At 45.1% G+C, this 16,926-nt stretch overlaps 1 protein-coding gene across 2 annotated transcripts in view; it reads right to left on the bottom strand.

Moving 5' to 3' along the window:
* rims4 (regulating synaptic membrane exocytosis 4) overlaps positions 1-16,659 on the bottom strand; it is a 60,320-nt gene extending 43,661 nt beyond the window's left edge. The window contains exon 1 of one of the 2 annotated variants that reach the window (XM_021609118.2): positions 15,965-16,659. In XM_021609118.2, the coding sequence (XP_021464793.1) occupies positions 15,965-16,118 (154 nt within the window). In that variant the 5' untranslated portion in view covers positions 16,119-16,659. The remainder of the gene's footprint in view (positions 1-15,964) is intronic. The other variant, XM_021609119.2, reaches the window with a different exon arrangement.
* Positions 16,660-16,926: the final 267 nt, after the last annotated feature.

Genomic DNA, 16,926 nt, shown 5'->3' with positions numbered 1-16,926 from the left:
GTGTGTGTGTGTGTGTGTGTGTGTGTGTGTGTGTGTGTGTGTGTGTGTGTGTGTGTGTGTGTGTGTGTGTGTGTGTGTGTGTGTGTGTGTATGTGTGTGTGTGTGTGTGTGTGTGTGTGTGTGTGTGTGTGTGTGTGTGTGTGTGTGTGTGTGTGTGGACTACTTGTAGACTAGTTGAACGCCAATGCCATCCTCCTCACTTTCAGGTTGGCAAAACGGTCTATGGCTCTATCATAAAGTACACTTTTAGTTTTTGTTGTCATAGGCTACCTAGCTTAAATGCTTGCAAGCCTAACTTCGTCGCATGGGAAACAATGAACCAGCTAAGTTAGCTAGCTAGTTGACATGAGCCTAGGTAGGCTACATATTGAACATATTGTCTCAGGCCAGAGGCACAATATATGATTCAGGCACTTGTGAATTGAAGGAAAATTATCCAAACAGTCTTTTGTCTGCTATGTATTTTTTGCTATGTGTTAGATCCCAGTAAAACTAGCAGTCACTAATGAGGATCCTAATAAAAACATATTTTTTAAGTTCACGAAACTGAACATTGTATTTCTTATCTTCAAAAACTCATGCATCAGAAACAACATGTTTTATCACTATCTCTATCAACATCAGTATCTGCTTCTCCTCCCACAGAGAATGGCTTGTGAAATGGATATTTTCTAATGTTTTAATATAATTAAATGTACCATTCCTATCACCATTCCTATCACCTGTTATCGATCCCAAACCCCAGTCGTCAATGCTCTTTTTAATTCTGATCATTGATTGGGCCATCATATAGCACTCCATTACTCACTCTTCCATTAATGAACCATTAAGCAGGTGATGGATTGGTGGTGCCTGTAACTCATCAATCCCTAATGATTTCAAGGAATGGTCTGCCAGAGATAAGGGTATTGCTGTAGACCACTCTGCCTCTGGGGTGTCTTCTGTGTTAGATGGTTTGATCAGATGACCCAGGTCATGAAGTTTGAAAGTCACTGAACAGAATATGCAATCCTACATCTGATGAAGGATATACACAGGGTTTCAGATGTCTCTGATGAAACAGACTCTGATCCTTTGTTTGGAACTCATCCATACACAATATTACAATTTCCCAACCTGTGCAACTCTATTTTGTTGTAACTTGTCTGACTTGATATAGTCATTCTGGTCAATGGCATCTAAATCAAATACCGTGAGTAATAACAACCCATAATACACTAGAAATGAAACTTGACATTGATGTGGAGGATACAGATGTCCTAATAACAATGCTGCAGTAAGGCCAATGGGTTTGGGATGGGCTCATTGTGTTAAGCCCTAAGTAGTCCCATTTTGCAAAGCCGATAAGAGCATGTTATGTAAATGCCTAAAACAAAACAAGCAGCCATCCTAATAGACGACCAAGAGAAACATATGATTTAGGTCTGTCACACAGTCCTGGGCCACATTCAGTAGGCTAACGTGGAACATTGCAGATAGAAATGTCATGAATAGGGCCAACATGATTCCTCATTCTACATGTAAGAGAGGCATGTTTGTTCTACATCATATATTTATATCTGAATGTTCCACAGCTCCTGTTATAGGCTAGCTCCGAATGGGGAGGTGTAGCTGTAGCACACATTTGCTTAAAGGTCAGATCAGTGCTTGTTCTGTACAGACCTTGCTTTCATAGAACACATGTTTGTGCATATCCACAGCATTGTATTAGCTGGAACAAAGCAAGCAAGGAAAGGAGGAGGAGGTGGAGGGGTTGATGCAGGCAAGCTGCATGAATGGGTTTCACATGGCTAACAAGAGAACATCAATAGATTGCTAACAGGGTTACTTCATCTCATCTATCTCATGTTTGTGTAAATCAAATATGGATTTGCCATTTTTAGAGGATTGCTCTAGGATGAAATATCATACATAGTGACAGATTATATAAATATTGGAAGGATTATACACTTGATAAAGCCTAAAAAAGTCACATTACCACTGAGTAACTTCAGATACACATATTTTTTCATTCAAAATCCATTAGGGGCTAAGGGATGTTTACCCCCTACACACACATGACAACTTGACAACATTAATTCCTCATTGTTTAATACAATGCAGACTGCAAGTGCATAGGTATGGGAACTACATTTCTCGAGACAGTGTCTATTTCACTCTCTATAGAGAGAACTCTCTATTTCTCTCTCTCTCTCAGTCTCAATAATATTTTGAGAGGCAGCATCAAACCAGGCTTGACAGTGAGGGAGTGGTAACAAGCATAGGAAGTTCTGAGATTTTTTTCAATAGATCCCAGTTCCTCTCCTGGAGGCGCTAGAAAACAGGCTTGGCATATAGATCCTCAGTAGTGTGTCAATACGAGTGGTAAACACAAACATTTGAAGTAAAAGATGATACTTTAAATACATTGGGAGAAGGTTGTGCGGTGGGTTGGATCTGAATACACATTTCTTGCATGTAGTCCATTATGGGACCCTATGAACACAGCTGAGACACTGACCTTGGGAAAGGTAATAGATACTTGACCTTTGAGGCATTGGTTGAGCTGAGGACCCAATAGAGAGATTATTCATTCATGCCATGAGGCTATAAGGTGAACATGGAGATAACTGTAAACTGACCCAGAAAAGACCACACATTTCTGAATCTGGATGACAGTACTTCTAGGTCTCAGGATGGCAGTAGTGATGCACTTAGCCATCCACCACACTTTGGCCTCATCTAGCAGCAACCCCAACAGCCAGATTAAACCCGACTGTGTGATTTGAGTAAGTGCACCAGGGCTTGAACTCACAACCTAACATAACATGCCCAAGAAGCACCATCAATCTCACTGACCACGAAAAGCCAAGGCATTTCTGTTACCGCAACAGTAATTCTAGGTGTCATGAAGGCAGTAGTGATGCACTTAGCCATCTGCTGCATAACCAGAGGCGCCTGAGCAATGGAGCCAATGGAGCAGCTGCACTTCCACTTTCAAAATAAGGGTGCAAATGTATTGTTTTGCAAATTATCATATTCCATTGGAAAATCTGTCATTTTTTTTATATTTGTAATGTTTTGTAATGTAATGTAATGTAATACTATAGATATGACAATTTTATATATGATTTTATATGATTTGTAATGTAAAACTATAGATATGACAATTTTATATATGATATAAAAATGAACAGATTCCATTTTTCACCCCCTCCCCCAATGGACTCAAGATTAATGGTTTTGAGCACTGGAAAGTTTTGCTTCCCTCCTGTGTGCCACTGTTTTAGTTTAGTTAGAAAGGGGTGGCAGGTAGCCTAGTGGTTAGAACGTTGAGCCAGTAACCAAAAGGTTGCTAGGCCGAATCCCCGAGATGACAAGGTAAAAATCTGCCGTTCTGCCCATGAACAAGGCATTTAACCCACTGTTTCTAGGCCTTCATTGTAAATAAGAATTTGTTCTTAACTGACTTGCCTGGTTAAAAAAAGCTCTAGTTGCACCACTGGTGTTTAAAATGAAAAGGCACCTGCAAAATAAAATGGTTTATACATTTTTTTGTGCTGTTACATTTTTATTGATGGTGTTGGTCCAAAGGTGCTGTTACATATAATTTGAGCTGCGTGCACCACCAGCAAATTCATTGTATCGTTTCACTCTGCCTGTTAGAACCTTGATGAGCATGGGCATGTCTGATTAGGCTTCACTGTAGTGCAAACTCTGACTCTGAGTAGCCATCCTTCAGCCTACCAAAGGTTGCACCTGAACAGAAAACTGCCTGTCCGGTAGCTCGCAGGCTGTCAATGAGTAGCTCGCAAGTAGATAGTGATATTAGGCCTAATATTACATAATTAAATCAGATAAATAATTTTCCTCCCAAGTTGTTTACAGGCATTTAACAGCATTCTGCCTTTTTGACATCTACTAATGATTATTTAAATGATTATGATGTTTCTTCAGCATTTGTTGACAGATATGTAGCCTACTCACGGTGGTTATTGTTCAAGAGGCCACTATTAAACAGAATGACAATTTAACAATAATTGGAAAATAATTGATAGTAGCCTTGTCCTGCAGGGACTGTTCAAACCAGTTCGCTCTCTCATCTTAAAAAGGCAATATTCTCAATGTGGGCTACAGTACAATGATTTTTGTAAAAACAATGTGTGATTTTAAGAACCAAAATGCAATTAAGTTATGAATGTTCTTTGTTTTTAGTCATCAAATTTGGCCTACACAATAACAAAATATGCAAACTGTATATGATTAGCTTGTGAAAACATGTTTTAGTATGAAGTAGCTTTTATGAAAGAAAAGGTTGGAGAACCCAGCTCTAGCCCAAACTGTTCAAAATGACCCATATTGTAACGGCATTCTTCGGTAGAAGGAGAGTCGGACCAAAATGCGGCGTGTAGATTGCGATCCATGTTTATTTAAAACAGAAGCAACACGAATCTAAATACAACACTACAAAACAATGAACGTAACGAAAACCGAAACAGCCTAATACTGGTGCACATACACACAGAACAAGGACATCAAGACACTAAGGACATCAAGACACTAAGGACATCAAGACACTAAGGACATCAAGACACTAAGGACATCAAGACACTAAGGACATCAAGACACTAAGGACATCAAGACACTAAGGACATCAAGACACTAAGGACAATCACCCACAAAACACTCAAAGAATATGGCTGCCTAAATATGGTTCCCAATCAGAGACAACGATAAACACCTGCAAAACTCCAGTTTGCATTTTCAAGTTGACAGTTCTTTTTCAATGCCCTCACATGCCTTATTTAGAAAGAAAATTGTCAAAAAATCTATCAAAGTCACATTTGTAAATGTACTGCATTATTGTGACTGCATTATTTGTGACAAAAAAAGATGACAACTTAATGTACAATTTAAAAATGTTTTTTCTGAACCTACCATGTACAACATTCTAATTCAAATCCATTTTGGGTAAAACAATATTATTCCTGTTACGGTGCGTGAATGAGGACCCAAAAGCGAATTAACTTAAACAGAGCTTCTTTAATTACCAAACATAGGTAGGCTCAGACGGACCGGCAGATTCCGACAGGACAAGACAAGGTTACAGCAAACATGACGACAGTCTGGTTCAGGCATGAAACACAACAAACAAGAATCCGACAAGGACAGGAACAAAAACAGAGAGAGATATAGGGGACTAATCAGAGGGAAAAGGGGAACAGGTGGGAGAAGGGGTGACGAGGTAGTCAAGAGGAGACAAGGAACAGCTGGGGGAAAGCGGGGGAGAAAAGGTAACCTAACAACGACCAGTAGAGGGAGACAGGGTGAAGGGAAAGGACAGAGACAAGACACAACATGACAGTACATGACAGTACCCCCCCACTCACCGAGCGCCTCCTGGCGCACTCGAGGAGGAAACCTGGCGGCAACGGAGGAAATCCTCGATCAGCGCACGGTCCAGCACGTCCCGAGAGGGAACCCAACTCCTCTCCTCAGGACCGTACCCCTCCCAATCTACGAGGTACTGGTGACCACGGCCCCGAGGACGCATGTCCAAAATTCTACGGACCCTGTAGATGGGTGCGCCCTCGACAAGGATGGGGGGGGGGGGGGGGGGGGAAGACGAGCGGGGGCGCGAAGGACGGGCTTGATGCAGGAGACATGGAAGACCGGGTGGACGCGACGAAGGTATCGCGGAAGAAGAAGTCGAACTGCGACAGGATTAATGACCCGAGAAATACGGAACGGACCAATGAACCGCGGGGTCAACTTGCGAGAAGCCGTCTTAAGGGGAAGGTTCTGAGTGGAGAGCCAAACTCTCTGACCGCGACAATATCTAGGACTCTTAGTTCTACGCTTATTAGCAGCCCTCACAGTCTGCGTCCTATAACGGCAAAGTGCAGACCTGACCCTCTTCCAGGTGCGCTCGCAACGTTGGACAAAAGCCTGAGCGGAGGGGACGCTGGACTCGGCGAACTGAGATGAGAACAGCGGAGGCTGGTACCCGAGGCTACTCTGAAAAGGAGATAGCCCGGTCGCAGACGAAGGAAGCGAGTTGTGGGCGTATTCTGCCCAGGGGAGCTGTTCTGACCAAGACGCAGGGTTGCGAAAAGAAAGACTGCGTAAGATGCGACCAATAGTCTGATTGGCCCGTTCTGCTTGACCGTTAGACTGGGGGTGAAAGCCGGAAGAGAGACTGACGGACGCCCCAATCAAACGGCAAAACTCCCTCCAAAATTGAGACGTGAAACCTCTGTCCGAAACGACGTCTGACGGAAGGCCATGAATTCTGAAAACATTCTCGATGATGATTTGTGCCGTCTCTTTAGCAGAAGGAAGCTTAGCAAGGGGAATGAAATGAGCCGCCTTAGAGAACCTATCGACAACCGTAAGAATAACAGTCTTCCCCGCTGACGAAGGCAGTCCGGTGACAAAATCTAAGGCGATGTGAGACCACGGTCGAGAGGGAATAGGAAGCGGCCTGAGACGGCCGGCAGGAGGAGAGTTACCGGACTTAGTCTGCGCGCAGACCGAACAAGCAGCCACGAAACGACGCGTGTCATGCTCCCGGGTGGGCCACCAAAAACGCTGGCGAATGGAAGCAAGCGTACCCCGAACGCCAGGGTGGCCGGCTAACTTGGCAGAGTGAGCCCACTGAAGAACGGCCAGACGAGTAGGAACGGGAACGAAAAGAAGGTTCCTAGGACAAGCGCGCGGCGACGGAGTGTGAGTGAGCGCTTGTTTTACCTGCCTCTCAATTCCCCAGACAGTCAACCCGACAACACGCCCCTCAGGGAGAATCCCCTCGGGGTCAGTGGAGGCTACTGAAGAACTGAAGAGACGAGACAAAGCATCAGGCTTGGTGTTCTTAGAGCCCGGACGATAAGAAATCACGAACTCGAAACGAGCGAAAAACAGCGCCCAACGCGCCTGACGCGCATTAAGTCGTTTGGCAGAACGGATGTACTCAAGGTTCCTATGGTCAGTCCAAACGACAAAAGGAACGGTCGCCCCCTCCAACCACTGTCGCCATTCGCCTAGGGCTAACCGGATGGCGAGCAGTTCGCGGTTACCCACATCATAGTTACGTTCCGACGGCGACAGGCGATGAGAAAAATACGCGCATGGGTGGACCTTGTCGTCAGAGAGGGAGCGCTGAGAAAGAATGGCTCCCACGCCCACCTCTGACGCGTCAACCTCGACAACGAACTGTCTAGAGACGTCAGGTGTAACAAGGATAGGAGCGGATGTAAAACGATTCTTGAGGAGATCAAAAGCTCCCTGGGCGGAAACGGACCACTTAAAGCACGTCTTGACAGAAGTAAGGGCTGTGAGAGGAGCTGCCACCTGACCGAAATTACGGATGAAACGACGATAGAAGTTCGCGAAGCCGAGAAAGCGCTGCAGCTCGACGCGTGACTTAGGGACGGGCCAATCAATGACAGCTTGGACCTTAGCGGGATCCATCTTAATGCCTTCAGCGGAAATAACAGAACCGAGAAATGTGACGGAGGAGGCATGAAAAGTGCACTTCTCAGCCTTCACAAAAAGACAATTCTCTAAAAGGCGCTGGAGGACACGTCGAACGTGCTGAACATGAATCTGGAGTGACGGTGAAAAAATCAGGATATCGTCAAGGTAAACGAAAACAAAGATGTTCAGCATGTCTCTCAGGACATCATTGACTAATGCCTGAAAGACAGCTGGAGCGTTAGCGAGGCCGAAAGGAAGGACCCGGTATTCAAAGTGCCCTAACGGAGTGTTAAACGCCGTCTTCCACTCGTCCCCCTCCCTGATGCGCACGAGATGGTAAGCGTTACGAAGGTCCAACTTAGTGAAAAACCTGGCTCCCTGCAGGATCTCGAAGGCTGAAGACATAAGAGGAAGCGGATAACGATTCTTCACTGTTATGTCATTCAGCCCTCGATAATCTATGCAGGGGCGCAGAGACCCGTCCTTCTTCTTGACAAAAAAAAACCCCGCTCCGGCGGGAGAGGAGGAGGGGACTATGGTACCGGCGTCAAGAGCTACAGACAAATAATCTTCGAGAGCCTTACGTTCGGGAGCCGACAGAGAGTATAGTCTACCCCGGGGGGGGGTGGTTCCCGGAAGGAGATCAATACTACAATCATACGACCGGTGTGGAGGAAGAGAGGTGGCCCTGGACCGACTGAACACCGTGCGCAGATCGTGATATTCCTCCGGCACCCCTGTCAAATCACCAGGCTCCTCCTGTGAAGAAGAGACAGAGGAAACAGGAGGGATAGCAGACATTAAACATTTCACATGACAAGAGACGTTCCAGGAGAGGATAGAATTACTAGACCAATTAATGGAAGGATTATGACAAACTAGCCAGGGATGGCCCAAAACAACAGGTGTAAAAGGTGAACGAAAAATTTAAAAAGAAATGGTTTCACTATGATTACCAGAAACAGTGAGGGTTAAAGGTAGCGTCTCACGCTGAATCCTGGGGAGAGGACTACCATCCAGGGCGAACAAGGCCGTGGGCTCCTTTAACTGTCTGAGAGGAATGTCATGTTCCCGAGCCCAGGTCTCGTCCATAAAACAGCCCTCCGCCCCAGAGTCTATTAAGGCACTGCAGGAAGCTGACGAACCGGTCCAGCGTAGATGGACCGACAAGGTAGTGCAGGATCTTGAAGGAGAGACAGGAGTAGTAGCGCTCACCAGTAGCCCTCCGCTTACTGACGAGCTCTGGCCTTTTACTGGACATGAAGTGACAAAATGACCAGCGGAACCGCAATAGAGACAGAGGCGGTTGGTGATTCTCCGTTCCCTCTCCTTAGTCGAGATGCGGATACCTCCCAGCTGCATGGGCTCAGCACCCGAGCCGGCAGAGGAAGATGGTAGTGATGCGGAGAGGGGAGCGACGGAGAGCGCGAGCTCCTTTCCACGAGCTCGGTGACGAAGATCAACCCGTCGCTCAATGCGAATAGCGAGTTCAATCAAGGAATCCACGCTGGAAGGAACCTCCCGGGAGAGAATCTCATCCTTTACCTCTGCGCGGAGACCCTCCAGAAGACGAGCGAGCAAGGCCGGCTCGTTCCAGCCACTGGAGACAGCAAGAGTGCGAAACTCAATAGAGTAGTCTGTTATGGATCGATTGCCTTGACATAGGGAAGACAGGGCCCTGGAAGCCTCCTCCCCAAAAACAGGTCGATCAAAAACCCGTATCATCTCCTCCTTAAAGTCCTGATACTGGTTAGTACACTCAGCCCTTGCCTCCCAGATTGCCGTGCCCCACTCACGAGCCCGTCCAATAAGGAGAGATATGACGTAGGCGACACGAGCAGTGCTCCTGGAGTAAGTGTTGGGCTGGAGAGAAAACACAATATCACACTGGGTGAGGAACGAGCGGCATTCAGTGGGCTCCCCAGAGTAACACGGCGGGTTATTGATTCTGGGCTCCGGAGATTCGAAAGCCCTGGAAGTGGCCGGTGGATCGAGGCGGAGATGGTGAACCTGTTCTGTGAGGTTGGAGACTTGGGTGGCCAGGGTCTCAACGGCATGTCGAGCAGCAGACACTTCCTGCTCGTGTCTGCCTAGCATCGCTCCCTGGATCCCGACGGCTGAGTGGAGAGGATCCGAAGTCGCTGGGTCCATTCTTGGTCGGATTCTTCTGTTACGGTGCGTGAATGAGGACCCAAAAGCGAATTAACTTAAACAGAGCTTCTTTAATTACCAAACATAGATAGGCTCAGACGGACCGGCAGATTCCGACAGGACAAGACAAGGTTACAGCAAACATGACGACAGTCTGGTTCAGGCATGAAACACAACAAACAAGAATCCGACAAGGACAGGAACAAAAACAGAGAGAGATATAGGGGACTAATCAGAGGGAAAAGGGGAACAGGTGGGAGAAGGGGTGACGAGGTAGTCAAGAGGAGACAAGGAACAGCTGGGGGAAAGCGGGGGAGAAAAGGTAACCTAACAACGACCAGTAGAGGGAGACAGGGTGAAGGGAAAGGACAGAGACAAGACACAACATGACAGTACATGACAATTCCTCCCATTTTGCCATGGCAAATTCTCTCCATAATAGTGGTCATAAATGTTGACACTGTAAATTACCTGAGTTTTATGATATGGAAAAGTGAAGTGCACATCTCGACTCACAGGTTTTTGGCTTGTTTGTATGACATCAAAGCAGTATTTACTATAATTCTCAATGTCTCATCTTTCAAAATACATGGAGTCCTCTTAATTTACGGCATTTCCCTCACTCAGACAATAAAAATTTGCAGAAATTGCTGAAATAGCGGGAGGGATAGGGGCAACTTCTTGTCATGCTCAAGTTCAGAATGGCTGTCAATCAAAACCCTTACAGTGTTGTGAATCGCAGAGCCAGAGCTCTTAACCATGACAAGTTAACTGGGAATATGGCTGAATACAAACACTGTAGTTATTCCCTCCGTAAGGCAATAAAACAGGCAAAACGTCAGTACAGAGACAAAGTGGAGTCGCAATTCAACGGCTCAGACACAAGGATCTACAGACAATCACGGACTACAAAGGGAAAACCAGCCATGTCGCGGACACCGATGTCTTGCTTGCGGACAAGCTCAACACCTTCTTTGCCCGCTTTGAGGGTAACACAGTGCCAACAACGTGGCCCGCTACCAAGAACTGTGGGCTTTCCTTCTCCGTGACCGATGTTTAAGCGCGTTAACCCTTGCAAAGTTGCCAGCCCAGACGGCATCCCTTGCGGCGTCCTCAGAGCATGCACAGACCAGCTGGCTGGAGTGTTTACGGACAAATTCGATCTCTGCTGTCCACGCTTCAAAATGTCCACCATTGTTCCTGTACCCAAGAAAGCAAAGATAACTGATCTAAATTACTATTGCCCCGTAGCACTCACTTCGGTCATCATGAAGTGCTTTGAGAGGCTAGTTAAGGTTCATATCACCTCTACCTTACCTGACACCCTAGACCCATTTCAATTTGCATACCGCCCCAATAGATCCACAGACGATGCAATCGCCATCGCACTGCACACTGCCTTATCCCATCTGGACAAGAGGAATACCTACAGTATGCAAGAATGCTGTGCATTGACTATAGCTAAGCATTCAAGACCATAGTACCCTCCAAGCACATCATTATGCTCACGCCCTGGTTCTTAATCAGCCCTGTACAACTGGGTCCTGGACTTCCTGATGGGCCGCCCCCAGGTGATGAAGGTAGGAAACAACACCTCCACTTCGCTGATCCTCAACACAGGGACTCCACAAGGGTGCGTGCTCAACCCCTTCCTGTACTCCCTGTTCACCCATGACTGCGTGGCCACACACGCCTCCAACTCAGTCATCAAGTTTGCAGACAACACAACAGCAGTAGGCCTGATTACCAACAATGACGAGACAGCCTACAGGGAGGAGGTGAGGGCCCTGGGAGAGTGGTGCCAGGAAAAAACATCTCACTCAATGTCAACTAAACAAAGAAGCTGATCATGGACTTCAGGAAACAGCAGAGGGAACACGCCCCTGTCCACATCGACAGGACTGCAGTGGAGAAGGTGGAAAGCATCAAGTTCCTCGGCGTACACATCACTGATAATCTGAAATGGTCCACCCACACAGACAGTGTGGCGATGAAGTCGCAACAGCGCCTCTTCAACCTCAGGAGGCTGAAGAAATTTGGCTTGGCCCCTAAAACCCTCACAAACCTTTACAGATGCACAATTGAGAGCATCCTGTTGGGCTATATCACCGCCTGGTACGGCAACTGTACCGCCTGCAACCCAGGGCTCTCCAAAGGGTGGTGCAGTCTGCCAAACGTGTCACCAGAGGCAAACTACCTGCCCTCCAGGACACCTACAGCACCCGATGTCACTGGAAGGCCAAAAAGATCAAGGACATCAACCACCCGAGCCACGGCCTGTTCACCCATTATATTCCAGAAGGCGAGGTCAGTACAGGTGCATCAAAGCTGGGACCAAGAGACTGAAAAACAGCTTCCATCTCAAGGCTATCAGATTGTTAAATAGCCATCACTAACCGGCTTCCACCTGGTTACGCAACCGTGCACCTTAGAGGCTGCTGCCCTATATACTTGGAATCACTGGCCACTTTAATAATGGAACACTAGTCACTTTAATAATAACTTTAATAACATACTGCTCTGCTCATCTCATATGTATATACTGTATTCTATTCTACTGTATTTTAGTCAATGCTACTCTGACATTGCTCAATCTAATATTTATATATTTCTTAATTACATTATTTTACTTTTAGATTTGTGTGTATTGTTGTGAATTGTTAGATACTACTGCGCTGTTGGAGCTAGGAACACAAGCATTTCTCTAAACCTGCAATAACATCTGCTAAATCTGTGTATGTGACCAATCAAATGTTATTTTATTTGATGTATAGCATGTTACTGCACAGCCTCTACATTCCAATTTAGTCATTTATCAGTGCCCAAATCTGCCATTTTCAACCCGTATACTGGAACAAGTCTAAAGGGTTAAAAAAAACAGTGTAGAAAAAACATTTAAAATGCAAAAATAGTCTGGGTGCACCACCAAGAGTTTTCACCCCCACTTTCAGACAGTCAGGTGCCCATGTGCAAAACAAGATGTTAATAATGTTAGTGTTGTTACTGCTATACTACACAGATATAAGAACAACTTAGTGCAAAGTGTTAGAGTATATGTAAACAAAGCTTACTGAATGCATAAATGGCAAACAGTTAATAACACTATCACTAGATTGTTAAGTGATTATTTCATTTTTAAGCCCACCCTTAAGGAAATCAACTCTACCGACACTGAAAAACGATGCAATGCAAAATATCACAGGAATCGGTAGATATAATGTACAGTATGTTATTCAATGGATTGCCTCTTTTCACCACTGACTAGACCTACTTTTTTGCAAATTATTGGTGACTTTTCTGTTGTTGTTTCTCCAACATGGCCGCCAAGGGAACCTTTTTTCCTCCATGTTCTAGCACTGTCTAAAACATAGACCTGACTGATTGAACAACATAAAATGTTCAGTTTCCTCTGGATATAACTGATGTGTAATTATTAGCTTTGTCATTACCTGCAAATGTATAGATCACCACAACCAATACAACAGTTGTTTCATTTTTTCATCAATGTGTATTTCTATATTGTGCCCAATTTCTCCTCTTAGAAATAGATTTATGGTAGGTATTAGTAGGAGGGTGTCCTGGGGTTATTTCCCTAATTAGTCCAATGTTGTTGGTTTTTGCTGTTAGAAACGTCACAGCGTTCTTCAACTCCTGTTTAAGGTTAATTTGTAGATATTTAGAGTTGCTGCTTTACTTTTCTGTCAAACCAAATTTGACAGATTTGGTGGATTTAGAAGCATACCTCATCCACATGAAATGGCTTATAGTACTGCATCTATATGACAGTATCAAATATTATGAAACAGGATTCTTTCCATGACCGTTTAATTTCCTCCGTCACTTTTTATTTGTTCCCCATTTTCCTCACTTTTGGCATTATAATGCTGCCCGTAACAATTGGGCCCCAGATATATTCCCAAATACAGTATATTCATATTTATTCACTTCTTCCCCTGGCTGAGACATGGTGACAGGGGTCAGCGATGGTTTTCAAGCTGTAATCAAGGCTGAGTGCCAGTACATGTCTCAACAGGCAATAATCCTCCTCTTTGGCTCCCAGCACCACTAGGTTCGCTATGCTATAGCCACAGCAATGCATTCTGCCAGCATTAGCTTCACAGTAGCATCACTACCATATGCTCACCTGCTGCATTCTATTCCGGTGATTCTTACAGTACACGCAAGAAAATGACCATGATGAAAAGTCTATGTCTGCTGTCTGACAAGATTAAGTCTAATGAGATGCGAGTTATGGAAAGCGGATGAGATCCTGAAATAGAGAAACATATAATACATGTAGGCTACATACGTAGATCAGTGACCATGGGTTTTAGCTATACATGCAAGGATTCAATCATGTAATAAAATGTCTGCTATTTAATCGAGTGTAATGACATACTAGCACGGAAGGGCTGATGATGAAATCCCAGAGATTTCTATCTGTGAAAAATCTGTGACAACGGGCTGCTGTGTGTGACTCTTCTGACTGTACGTAGAGCTAGAGCTTGATGGGGAGGTGCAGTCTGATGTGCTGTTCCTGTTGGCGGTGAGGTTTAGCTGGGGAGATGTGATGTCTGGCCTGGTAGCACTTTGTCTCACATGCAGATCCCCACAGGCTGACAGCCAGAGAGGGGAGAGGATATGGAGACATATACAGATACTGTATACCTTCAGATACTGTACAATGCCTTCAGAAAGAATTTACACCCCTTGACACATTTGGTTGTGTCTTTAAAATGGAATAAATTAAGATTTTGTGTCATCACAACATCAATGTGGAAATATGTTAGATTTTTTTTTATGTATATAAAAAGAAAAGCTGAAATGTATTTAACCCCTTTGTTATGGCAAGCCTAAATAGATTCAGGAGTAAAAATGTGCTTAACAAGTCACATAATAAGTTGTGTGGACTCAATCTCAATAATAGTGTTTAACATGATTTTTGAATTTGTCTCTGTATCCCACACATACAATTACCTGTAAGGTCCGTCAGTCAAGCAATGAATTTCAAACACAGATTCAACCTCAAAGACCACAGAGGTTTTTAAATTCCTCGTTTTGAAAAAAAATAGCAATTTAATAAATGTTGAATCCAGGCTGTAATAGAACAAAATGTCGAAAAAGTCAAGGGGTAGGAATATTTTCTGAAGGCACTGCATACAGTGAAAGAGAGGGGGAGATAGAGACATAAAACTGAGGAGATTATGGAGATTGAGATATACAATGAAAGTGAATGGGAGAGAAGGAGATGGAGACAATGAAAGGGAGGGGGAGATAGAGACATACAACTGAGGAGATAATGGAGATTGAGGTATACAATGAAAGTGAATGGGAGAGAAGGGGATGGAGACAGTGAAAGGGAGGGGGAGATGGAGAGAGTGAAAGAGGGGGAGATGGAGTCATGAAAGAGAGGGGGAGATAGAGACAGTGAAAAAGAGGGGGAGACGGAGACAGAACACACAGTAAAAGAGAGGGGAAGATGGAGACATACACAGTGAAAAGAGAGGAGGAGCGATGAGATAAAACAGCGATAGTAGTATTCTCACAATCAATTCTCCTCACCTTCACACGTTTGGCTGGCAATGTGCACCAGGGAGAGTCCAAATCAGCCTAAATATAATGACAGCGATAGATTGAATGAGAAGTGAAATGATGAGGGCATATTTGTGGCTCAACTCAACAGAGGAGAAATGAACCTGTAATCAGTGGGTGTTGAACTTGAGAAGTGTAGTTTGTCAAATCACAAAGGAATTAGCATTTCAATTGCCATTCAGACACTGAACTACTACTCTCTTTTCCATGCGTCCATCTGATTACAGTAGTTAAAGTAGCCAACTTTTGTGTGTGTGTTGGCAGCAGTAATGGGAATAGTTGTGCTTATGCATCCAGCCATTTATAATGAGATTGGGGTGGATAAATCATTTCTCAGTCAGAGAGAGACTGAATTGCTTTGTGCTCAAAGCTCCACATTAAAATGGCAGTTCTAATATTTGCAATGCATCAAGTTGGGTGACACCTATAATATTAATTTTGGAGTTGTTAACAGTCACCCATCAGCCATTTGCAAATGTATTACACACTTACATCGTGGCAACATTTGATCAGAAGCTATGTTCACTATACATCAAAAGATGCACAAATGGTTTATTAGACATGCAAACCACCACTGCAAACCACCACCACATCCCTCAAGAGAGGGATACCAACATGCAAAACCATGCTCCTCTCACAAACTTTCACAACCTTGTCTACCAACCTGTCACAACAATTATGAGCTACTACGAGAAACCCACGAGCAGTGAAGATGGAAATGATGGAAGTAGTGAATGAGGAGGCCCGTGGAGGCTGCTGCTAGCACCTTTAGGCTGCTTACCGACATCGTCCTCATCAAAAGAGTTCATACAGGGGAAGTAGATGGCCAGGGCCTCGAAGGAGGCCGACAGGCTGATCCGACTCTGCGAGCGCTCCATGTAGAGCCCAGGTGTTGGCGCTGGCTCAGCCGGCTTGGCCATCCTCGCCTGGGCATTCTTCACGCGGAGCACGGCACGCGGCGTCTTGACAGACTTTCACAGACCCACCAGAAGAGAGAAAAATCCCCAAATCCCCTCTTTCTCTCCCCAAATGTCACTCTCTCTCTGCACTGGAAGGCCACCGTATATCCGGCCGTAAAGATAGGCTTCTCTCCAAAGTTGATAGGTTTCCACAACTTTTGTTTGGTCAGACTGGGGTGTCCTGGTGTGTTGTGGGAGTGTCTGCTTCAAGGGTAGTCGCTGAGGAGAGGAGCAATGCTGTCCTAGAATGAGAAAATAGAAAGATTCTGGGGAGAATTGAATGGAAAAACAGACTCTCAGTTCAGTGGAGTCTGTTGTTTTGTTGAAGAGAAGGTATATTCCTACGTAGCATGCTCTATTGATGTAGCTTCACCCAGGGTAGGGTTCTCCTGTGCACTGCAATGGCGTCGGTATCTGTCTGGTTGCTCTGGGTGATAAAGATCGGCGGAGAGAGGCTTTTACGATTTCAACAGCTTGTGCTTGACTCAGTTCATTCACTGGTAAGTCCTTTGTGGAGAAAGAGAGGGGAGGAGAGATAGCAGGCTGTTGCTGGGATTTTGTGGATCAGCCAATAGGAAAGCCGATGTGGGAAACTGGGTGTGGTTTAGTGCTGTCAGCAGAACTCCCCCGGTACAATGGGGCTGCGCAAGTTTATTACATCCCCTATCCATCTTTCGCTCTCACTGCTCTCTTTTTCTCTCTCTCTCTCTGCATCTGTCTTTCTCTCTCTCACTCACCTTCTCTCTCTCACTTTTCTGGACTTCCATTT

Source organism: Oncorhynchus mykiss, chromosome 7 (assembly GCF_013265735.2).
Source record: "Oncorhynchus mykiss isolate Arlee chromosome 7, USDA_OmykA_1.1, whole genome shotgun sequence".
Taxonomy (NCBI): Eukaryota; Metazoa; Chordata; class Actinopteri; order Salmoniformes; family Salmonidae; genus Oncorhynchus; species Oncorhynchus mykiss.
The sequence above is the reverse complement of the archived record's forward strand: the minus strand, read 5'-3'. Positions and strand labels throughout refer to the sequence as shown.